Source organism: Monodon monoceros, unplaced genomic scaffold, assembly GCF_005190385.1.
Source record: "Monodon monoceros isolate NGI ecotype Baffin Bay Population unplaced genomic scaffold, NGI_Narwhal_1 Super_Scaffold_2, whole genome shotgun sequence".
Lineage (NCBI taxonomy): Eukaryota > Metazoa > Chordata > Mammalia > Artiodactyla > Monodontidae > Monodon > Monodon monoceros.
Genome location: NW_021703776.1, coordinates 87,378,477 through 87,389,399, shown reverse-complemented (window position 1 = coordinate 87,389,399; position 10,923 = coordinate 87,378,477). Strand labels below are relative to the sequence as shown.

At 43.5% G+C, this 10,923-nt stretch overlaps 1 protein-coding gene across 1 annotated transcript in view; it reads left to right on the top strand.

Moving 5' to 3' along the window:
• LOC114901770 (solute carrier family 23 member 1-like) overlaps positions 1-9,798 on the top strand; it is a 44,060-nt gene extending 34,262 nt beyond the window's left edge. Inside the window, exons 9-12 of the mRNA XM_029233910.1 lie at positions 6,179-6,343; positions 6,744-6,852; positions 8,015-8,110; positions 9,389-9,798. Of these exons, the coding sequence (XP_029089743.1) occupies positions 6,179-6,343; positions 6,744-6,852; positions 8,015-8,110; positions 9,389-9,648 (630 nt within the window). The 3' untranslated portion in view covers positions 9,649-9,798. The remainder of the gene's footprint in view (positions 1-6,178; positions 6,344-6,743; positions 6,853-8,014; positions 8,111-9,388) is intronic.
• Positions 9,799-10,923: the final 1,125 nt, after the last annotated feature.

Sequence of the window (10,923 nt, the reverse complement as noted above, 5' to 3'; positions counted from 1 at the left end):
CCATATATATGTGTTAGCATACGGTATCTGTCTTTCTCTTTCTGACTTACTTCACTCTGTATGACAGACTCTAGGTCTATCCACCTCAGCCACTATGGAGACTAGTATGGAGGGTCCTTAAAAAACTACAAATAGAACTACCATATGACCCAGCAATCCCACTACTGGGCATATACCCTGAGAAAACCATAATTCAAAAAGAGTCATGTACCAAAATGTTCATTGCAGCTCTATTTACAGTAGCCCAGAGATGGAAACAACCTAAGTGTCCATCATTGGATGAATGGATAAAGAAGATGTGGCACATATATACAATGGAATATTACTCAGCCATAAAAAGAAACGAAATTGAGCTGTTTGTAATGAGGTGGATAGACCTAGAGTCTGTCACATAGAGTATCTTTTAAGGACTGGGAGTAGAAACAAATGCATGAGAAGAGGTCCAAGAACTACCTAAACACATTCATTGATAATAGACTTATGATGGGATATTCAGACATTTGCAGCACAACTCCAACTTTCGAGGATGAGGCTAAATGCTTCGAGGTCAGAGGTCATTTTGGGCTCACTGGTAGCTGTCACTCAAACCCTAGATACAACCCTTGACTAGCACAACAATCATTACTGTCCAGCGTGTGACAGCTGTGTGTGCCTGGTACTGGGATGGGATGTGGACCAGAGCCCATAATCTTCACAGCATAGTGTTGGTTTTTTTTTTAACCTTTGTAGAAACTTTTTATTTCCAGATCTAATAGCTGCTCTAAGCGGGTGAAATGTACTTCTTTAGCATTCCCAAACTCCTAGCTGCTCGAGAAACCCTATGCAAACCAGGTGATAGCAATTAGTAGTGACTCTAGCACAACTGATCCTTGATTTTGGACCAGTTAATGCTGTATAATACCATGGGGAGGAGCCTTGTCTCTGTTTTGTATCCTAATGAACCTCCAGTAGATGAAGGAGGAATCATAGTTTACACATAATCCATGATAATTGCTTGTTGAGAAAATCTAATTTGTCCTAATTGAGAAAATATATCAATTAATAATAATGAAGTGACTTATAGAGGGAACTTTTAAAAAAACTTATTTTATTGAAGTATAGTTGATTTACAATGTTGTGCTAGTTTCTGCTATACAGCAAAGTGATTCAGTTTTATATAACATTATTTTTCATATTCTTTTCCATTATGGTTTACCACAGGATGTTGAATATAGTTCCCTGTGTTATACAGTAGGACCTTGTTGTTTATCCATTCTATATGTAATCGTTTGCATCTGCTAATCCCAAACTCCCAATCCATCCCTCCCCCACACCTGCTCCCCCTTGGCAACCACAAGTCTGTTCTCTATGCCTGTGAGTCTGTTTCTCTTTGGTAGATAAGTTCATTTGTGTCCTATTTTAGATTCCACATATAAGTGATATCACAGGGTATTTGTCTTTCTCTGTCTGACTTACTTCACTTAGTATGATAACCTCTAGGTCCATCCATGTTGTTGCAAATAACACTACCCTTTTTAATGGCTGAGTAATATTCCATTGTATACACACACCACATCTTTATCCATTCATCTGTTAATGGACATTTAGGTTGTTTCCATGTCTTGGCTATTGTGAATAGTGCTGCTGTGAACATAAGGGTGCATGTGTCTTTTCAAATTAGAGTTTTGTGCAGATATATGCCTAGGAGTGGGATTGCTGGATTGTATGTCAACTCTATTTTCAGTTTTTTGAGAAACCTCCATATTGTTTTCCATAGTAGCTGCACCAATTTACATTCCCACCAACAGTGTAGGAGGGTTCCTAGAGGGAACTTTTTGAAATGTAAATCACATCATGTCACTACCCTGCTTGACACAACTCTACTGAGTCTCCTTTGTCTTTGGATTTATTATTTTTAATTGTAGTAAAATACATGTAACATAAATTTAGCCTCTTAACCATTTCTAAATGTATAGTTCAGTAGAGTTAAGTACATCCAAATTGTTGTGCAACCAATCTTCAGAACTCTTTTCTCTTGCAAAACTGAAATCTGTACCAATTGAACAACAACTCCATATTCCCCCCTCTCCCAGCCCCTAGCAACCACCATTCTACTTTCTGTCTCTATGAATTTGACTGCTCTAGGTACCTTATATAAGTGGACTCATACAGTATTTGTCTTTTTGTGGGTGGCTTATTTCACTTAATGTCCAAGTTTTATCCATGTTGTGCAGGTGTCAGAATTTATTTCCTTTTTAAGGCTGAATAATATTCCATTGCATGTATATACTACGTTTTGTTTATGCTTTGTCTTTGGAACTTATCGTAACTCCTTTCCATGGCCCTTAAAGTACTTCATGACAGAGTCCCTTCCTTGCTTTCCATCCCATCTCCTGTCTCTCACCCTGCATCACTGTGCCCCAGGCACATCAATTCCCTCCCCTAGGTTTATTGAGATACACTTGGCATATAACATTGTGTAAATTTAGGTGTACAATGTGTTTATTTGATACACTTAATATATTACAATATGATTACCACCATTAGCTAACACCTCTATCACATTACATAATTACCATTTCTTTTTTGTGGTGAGAGCATTTAAGATCTACTATCTTAGTAACTTTGAAGTATACATTTTTGTTAACTATAATCACCATGCTGTGCATTAGGTCCCCAGAACTTATTCATCTTCTAACTGAAAGTTTGTACTCTTTGATGAACATCTCCCCATTTCCCCTGGTAACCACCATTCTACTCTTTACTTCTACAAGTTTAGCTTTTTTAGAGTCCACATGTATATGATATTATACAGTATTTGTTTTTCTCTGTTTGACTTACTTCACTTAACGTAATGCCCTCAAGGTCCATCCGTGTTGTCACAAATGGCAAGATTTCATTCTTTTTTATGGCTTAATAATATTTCATTGTACATACCACATCTTCTTTATCCATTCATCTGTTGACAGACACTTAGATTGTTTCCATACCTTGGCTATTGTAAATAATGGTGCAATGAACATGGTGGGGGGGTGCACATATTTTTTTGTTAGTGTTTTCATTTTCTTTGGATAATCCCAGAAGTGGAATTGCTGGATCATATGGTAGTTCTATTTTTAACTTTTTGAGGAATCTCCATACCATTTTTCATAGTGGCTGCACCAACTTACATTCCCACCAGCAGTGCACAGGATTCCCATTTCTCCACATCCTTGTCAGCACTTGTTACCTTGTGTCTTTTTGATGATAGCCGTTCTAACAGGTGTGAGGTGATATCTCATTGTGGTTTTGATTTGCATTTCTCTGATGATTAGTGATGTTGAGCATCTTTTCATGTACCTGTTGGCATTTGTATGTCTTCTTTGGAAAAAAAAGTCTATTCAGTTCCTCTGCCCATTTTAAAATTGTTTGTTGTTGTTGTTGTTATTGAATTATATGAGTTCTTTATATATTTTAGATATGAAACCCTTATCCAACTATACAGTTTGCAGATATTTTCTCCCATTTAATAGGTTGCTTTTTCATTTTGTTGATTGTTTCTTTTGCTGTACAAAAGCTTTTTAGTTTAATGTAGTCCCACTTTTGGATTTTCACTTTTTTAAAAAAAAGATTTATATTTATTTATTTTTGGCTGAGCTGTGTCTTAGTTGCAGCATGAGGGATCTTTGTTGCAGCATGCGGACTTCTTAGTTGTGGCATGCCTGCGGGATCTAGTTCCCTGACCAGGGATCGAACCCAGGCCCCCTGCACTGGGAACACAGAGTCTTACCCACTGGATCACCAGGGAAGTTCCTGATTTTCACTTTTTTTGCTTGTGCTTTTGGTGTCATATCCTAAAAAATCATTGCCAAGACCAATGTCAAGAAGCTCCCCTGTGTTTTCTTCTAGGAGTTTTGCAGTTTCCAGTTTTACATTTAAGTATTTAATCCATTTTTAGTTAAATTTTGTGAGCGGTGTTAAGATAGTGGTTCAATTTCAGTTTTCTGCATGTGGTTATCCAGGTTTCCCAACACTATTTATTGAAGATACTATCCTTTCCCCATTGAGTTTTCATGGCTCCCTTGTCAAGTATTAGCTGACCATATATGCATGGGTTTATTTGTGGGCTCTCAGTTCTGTTCCATTGGTCTATGTGTCTATTTTTATGCCAGTACCATAGTGTTTTGATTACTATAGTTTTGCAGTATAGTTTGAAATCAGGACATGTGATGCCTCCAGCTTTTTTTCTGTTTTTCTTTTTCAGGATTGCTTTGGCTATTTGATGTCTTTTGTGGTTACATAAGCATTTTAGGTTTTTTTTTTTCTACTTCTGTGAAAAATGCCATTGGAAATTTGATAGGGATTGCATTGAATCTGTAGATGGTTTTGGGTAGTATGGACATTTTAACAATATTAATTCTTCCAGTCATGACATGGGATACCTTTCCATTTATTTGTGTCTTCTTCAGTTTCGTTCATCAGTCTTATATTTTTCACCTCCTTGGTTAGATTCATTCTTAAGTACTTCATTGTCTTTGATGCTATTGTGAATGGGATTGTTTTATTTCTTTTTCAGACGTTTTATTGTTAGTGTAGAAAAATGCAGCTGATTTCTGTATGTTGATTTTGTATCCTGCAGCTTTACTGAATCCATTGATTAGTTGTAACAATTTCTTGGTAGAGTCTTTAGGATTTTCTATATATAAGATCATATCCTCTGCAAATAAAGATAATTTTACTTCTCCCTTTCTGATTTGGATACCTTTTTTTTTTTTTTTTTTTTTTTGCAGTATGTCGGCCTCTCACTGTTGTGGCCTCTCCCGTTGCGGAGCACAGGCTCCGGACGCGCAGGCTCAATGGCCATGGCTCACAGGCCCAGCCGCTCCGCGATATGTGGGATCTTCCCAGACCAGGGCACGAACCTGTGTCCCCTGCATCGGCAGGCGGACTCTCAACCACTGCGCCACCAGGGAAGCCCTGGATACCTTTTATTTCTTTATCTAACCTGATTGCTATGGCTATGACTTCCAGTAATATGTTGAATAGGAGTGGTGAGAGTTGTCACCCTTGTCTTGTTTTCTGATCTTAGAAGAAAAGCTTCCAACCTTTCAGCATTGAGTATGATGTTAGTTGTGGGCTTTTTGTATATGGCCTTTATTGTGTTGAGGTGCATTCCTTCTATATTTAATTTGTTGAAAGTTTTTTTATCCTGAAAGGATGTTGGATTTTGTCCAATGCTTTTTCTGTGTGTATTGAGATGACCATATGTTTTTATCTTTCATTCTATTAATGTGGTGTATCACATTTATTGATTTGCACATGTTGAGACATCCTTGCATCCCAGGGATAAGTCCCAGGTGATCATGGTGTATGATCCTTTTAATGTACTGTTAAATTTGGTTTGCTAACATTTTGTTGATAGTTTTTGCATCTATATTCATCAGGGATATTGGTCTGTACAGTTGACCCTTGAACAATGTGGGGAGTGGGGTGGGGTTAGGGGCACCAATCCTCCTTGCAGTCGAAAATCCGTGTATAACTTATAGTTGGACCTCTGTACACGTGGTCCCTCCATATCCATGGTTCCATCATATCTGTGGTTCCACATTCACAGATTCAACCTATCATGGATTGTTTAGTACTACAGTATTTACTGTTGAAAAAAAATCTGCATATAAGTGAACCCACACAGTACTTTCTTTTCTGTCCTTATCTGGCTTTGGTATCAAGGTAATGCTGTCCTCCTAAAATGAGATTGTGAAGTAAGTATTATTAATCCCACCTGGTAAATTTGGAGGCTGACATTTTGAGAGGTTAGGTAACTTGCGTGAAGCCGAACAGCTAGTTAGAGGCAGAGTTGGGATTGGCTCTCAAACCCCATTCTTAAGCATTGGGCCACTCCCTCCCAAGAGAGACTTCTTGCCTCACTATAAAGTCTGCCTAGAGAAGGAGCATTGGAGTCAGGACTTGAAGACATGTATGAGAGCAGCAGAGAGGAGAGGTGAGGGCAGAGGCTGGGACCCAAGGTCACACCTTCATGCTTTCGCCAGCACCATGTGGGAGTAGAGGGGGGCCGTTTCTGGGTCAGTCGATGCTGCTCCTGTGGGTCCCCTGGAGCCATTGTTTGTGATGCCCCAGGAGCAGGGCAGAGGCCTCCAGGGTGTGTGACCCAACTGGTGCTGAGCTCCTCGTCTCTCCCCCATCTCCCTGAGTGCTACAGGTAGGGAGCAGGATGGTGATTGTTGCGGCGGGCTGCGTGCTGCTCCTGATGGGCATATTTGGGAAGATCGGGGCTGCGTTTGCCACCATCCCAACCCCTGTGATCGGAGGCATGTTCCTGGTGATGTTTGGGGTCATCACTGCCGTGGGGATTTCCAATCTTCAGGTGAGGCAAGGCACCCTTAGGAAAGCAGCAGCATTGCATCTCCTGAAAGGAGCCCATGGGGATGGAGATGAATGGAACAGGGTGGGGACAAGGGAGGAGGGGAAGGGAGTCCTTAGTCCCAGAAACCACACTGGCCCCAAATGGGAGAAAGAAATAACCAGAAGCACCCGAATTTCTGAAAAACAAAATTGCATCAGTTTGAATTGGATTATCCAGACCACTCAGCTCCCAGGGTCAAGTGGGAGTCGGGACTTGTCTGAGAACCTGTGCCCTCTGAGCCCAGCCTCCCCCTCCAGTCTCAAGTTGCGGGGGGGGGGGTGCTGGCTGGGCGGGTGTTTGACTGACGTGCAATACAGATACTGATCGTTCCGGCTCTGCCGTGGCGGCCTCTCTCCTGCAGTACGTGGACATGAACTCGTCCAGAAACATCTTTGTCTTTGGCTTCTCCATCTACTGTGGGCTTGCTGTTCCCAACTGGGTGAACAAGAACCCGGAGAGGCTCCACACAGGTGATTCTCCATCCTCTAGACTGTGACCACTCCAGGGGCAGAGCTGGTGGGGTCCCTGGTCCCTGGGAATTCCTGTCACTTTTTAAAAAAATTAACTATAGTCACCATGCTGTACATTACATCACCATGACTTATTTATTTCCAGTTCTATTGAGATACAATTGACATATATCACTGTATGAGTCCCAGGTATACAGCATAAAGGTTTGACATACATATATTGTGAAACGACTACCATAATAAGTCTAGTTAACACCCATCTCCTCATATAGACACAATAAAAAGAAATGGGAAAAAAAATTTTCTCCTTGTGATGAGGACTCTTAGGATCTACTCTCTTACCAACTTTTCTATATATCATACAGCGGTGTTAACCACAGTCGTCATGTTGTACATTCCATCCCTCATACTTATTTATCTTATAACCAGAAGTGTGTCCCTTTTGATCACCTTCCTCCAGTTCGTCCTCCTCACACCCCCTGCTTCTGGTAACCACAAATCTGATCTCTTTTTCTATGAGTTTTTTTTTTAACAGTCTATATATAATAAGTGAGATCATACAGTATTTGTCTTTCTCTTTCTGATTTATGCCACAGCATAATGCTCTCAAGTTCCATCCATGTTGTTGCCAATAGCCAGATTTTATGGCTGAATAATATCCATTGTAAATATATACCTCATTTTTTTTAGTCATTCATCCATTGATGAACACTTAGGTTGTTTCCGTATCTTGGCTCTTATAAATAATGCTGCAGTGAAGGTGGCTGTGCATATATCTTTTTGAGTTAGTGTTTTCATTTTCTTTGGATAAATAACCAGGAGTGGAATTACTGGGTCGTATGGTAGTTCTATTTTTAATTTTTTGAGGAACCTCCATACTGTTTTCCATAGTGGTTGCACTAATTTACATTCCTGCCAACAGTGCCCAAGGGTCCTTTTCTCCACACCCTTGCCAACACTTGCTAGTTCTTGTCTTTTTGGTAAAAGCCAAACAGGTGTGAGGTGATATCTCACTGTGGTTTTGATTTGCATTTCCCTGATGATTAGTGATGTTGAACACCTTTCATGTACCTATTGGCCATCTGTATACCTTCTTTGGAAAAATCTCTATTCAGATCCTCTGCCCATTTTTTAATCCCTGTCACTTCTGTCTTCACTCTAGGGATTCTGCAGTTGGACCAGGTCATCCAGGTGCTGCTGACCACGGGCATGTTTGTTGGTGGATTTCTGGGCTTTCTACTGGACAACACCATCCCTGGTAGGGCTCACCTTTGCTCTGTAAGCTGGCAGTTCGGGTAGATGGTCAGCATTTGGGTCACCCACATTGCTTCTCTAGCCCCAGTTCTCATGTAAGACTGGCCACAGCATACCCTGAGTGGGCCCTGCACCTGGGTGGGGTGTATGGGCCTGTACTAGCTTTCTAGGGCTGCCATCGCAAAATGCCACAGACTAGGAGGCTTAAACAACCGAAATGTATTTCCTCACAGTTCCAGAGGCTAGAAGTCCAAGAACAAGGTGTTGGCAGGATTGGTTTCTCCTGGGGCCTTTCTCCTTGACTTTCAGATGGATGGCCTTTCCTTCCTGTGTGTGCATCTCTGGTGTCTCTCTGTGTGTCCTAATCTCCTCTTCTTATAAAGACACCAGTCAGATTAAATTAGAGCCCACCCTAAAGACCTCATCTTTACGTCTTTAACTAAATCACCACTTTAAAGATTCTATCTCCAAATACAGTCACATTCTGAGGTTTGTGGGGTTAGGGCTTCAATATGATTTTTTTTTGGGGGGGGACAAAATTCAGCCCATAAAAGGACCCTAAGGTGAGAAATACACCAGAAGCAAAAAGCAAAAGACATAGCCCTAGCTCTCTTAGAGCCTGCCGTCTAGTTGACGAGGGAGAGAATGCATGTGTTCATTTATTCATATTCCAATAAAAACCACAGCAAGTACACTGTGTTCCAGGTGCTCTGTATTGAGGATACAAAGGGCTGCAAGACATGCCCCCCTGCCTTCTAGAAACTCACAGGCTAGTAGGGGAGAGAGACACGACAACAGACCATTACAATACAGGGAAGTAAGTGTGATGATGAGCAAACGAAGCCCATGAGGGCTGAGGTGAAGAGCGCAGAGCTGCCCTCACTGGTGGCTTTCAGTGCTCCGTTCTTGATCCTCCCATGGCCCCTTGAAAGGACCTCTGTGATAGCTCCTGCTTCGTGGTATTCCATTTCCCACATTTCTTCTCTCCACCAAATGTAAAATGCATCTGCATTCCAGAAACACTGAAATATAGAAAGGTCCGCTCTGGAAGATGAGGAAAGAACAGTGGTTCATAGAAGGTCGTACCCCGGAGCTCAGGGAACACCTGATGATGAGCTGAGTTGAGCTGAGCTGATTCTTGGAATGGGCTTGGAGGGGGAGGAGGGGCTGCTGGCAGGTGCAGGGCACTGAGACGAGGCCTCGTGAGCGCCTGCAGGGGGCGCCAGAGGCTTCCGCCCCCTCCCTCAGGGCCCAGGCTTGACTGCTTGCTGGCTCCCTTTAGGAAGCCTGGAGGAGAGAGGCCTCCTGGCGTGGAATCAAATCCAGAAGAAGTCTGAGGAGACTACGAAGATCTCGGAGGTCTACAGCCTCCCCTGGGGGATCGGCACCAGGTTCTGCGCATCCTCCTGCACCCGGTGCCTCCCCTTCTGGCCCAAGCTGGAACGTGGTGGGAGAGGTGAGGTGGGGGTGAGCCAGCTGACGCTCTGCTCCCGGGACCCCTCAGAAGAGCGACCCAAGGGCGCCACAGACACCAGGATGTAAGAACGCTCCTTCTGCACGTCCCAGAGGCTTCACTATCCCCCCACCCAATGTGCTGAGCTCCCCACTCACGTATGGAGGGGACCCTGCCCTCTCGAGTACCTCTGCACCCCGCACGTGGTGGCAGCCAAATAAGTATTAGATTAACACCATGACAAGCATGCTTTGACCCAGTCACTTAGTCACCGAGGTCTGGCCTCAAGCTGCTTCCTTCCACCATGCTCCAGCCCTCCCATCTCCAGTGTAAACCAGTCCTCTTGGCAGTATTTTGATGCATCGGGAGGAAAAGGCTTTGGGTGGGGCAGGTGACGGAGATGGGGCTGTTTGCTGAAAGGTGACGGGAACAGTTCTCTTCCTCCCCAAAGAGGCTGGAGGCCCTGCCAGCCCCCCCAGGCCCTTCTCTTCCAGACGCTTCTTCTTCCAGGCCCCTCCCCTGCAGGTCCCTCGCCGCCAGGCCCCTGCCATTTGTGAACACCGAAGGGCCAGCAAAGCTACAATCCCTGCACAGCCCCAGCGCCAGTCCTTGGGGTCAGACTGTGTATCACAGGACGGTATAGTGAGGCTGTGGGCCCTGGCGCTGTGGAGTCAGGACCAGGTTTGGATCCTAAGACTTAACCTGCATGTCAGGTTCTCACAGGGACATGAAGCAGTCAGAGCATTTGAGAGGCCTTCAGTGGAGCGGAGCCACTCTTGTTATGCTATATAAACTGTAAAGAGCCGGGCGAACCTTTTCTCTCTGCATCCTCAGTGGATTAGTCAGGAGTCCCTAGAGAAACAGAGCCGATAGGGGGCGTGGGTGTGAGTATACACATACATGTCTGCAGAGAGATATATACGTGTGTCCACACACACACACACACGGGGGTGGTGGGGGGGCAGGGCAGGGAGAGAGACTGACTTAAGGAATGGACTCATGATTGTGGAGGCTGGCAAGTCCAAAGTCTGCAGGGTAGACCAGCAGGCTGGGAAGAGTTACAGCTGGAGTCTGAAGGCAGTCACTGGCAGAATTCCCTCTTCCTGGGGGAGGTCAATCTTTTGGTCTATTCAGTCCTTCAACTGATTGGATGAGGCCCACCCACACTATGGAGGGTAATCTGCTTTACTCAAGCTCTACTGATTTAAACGTTAATCTCTTCTAAAAAAAAATACCTTCATAGAAACACCTGGAATAATGTTTGACCAAATACCTGGGTACCATGGCCTAGCCACGTTGACATACAAAATTAACCATCACACCCAGTGTACAGGCCCAGGGACATTTATGCACTCTTTGCCCAG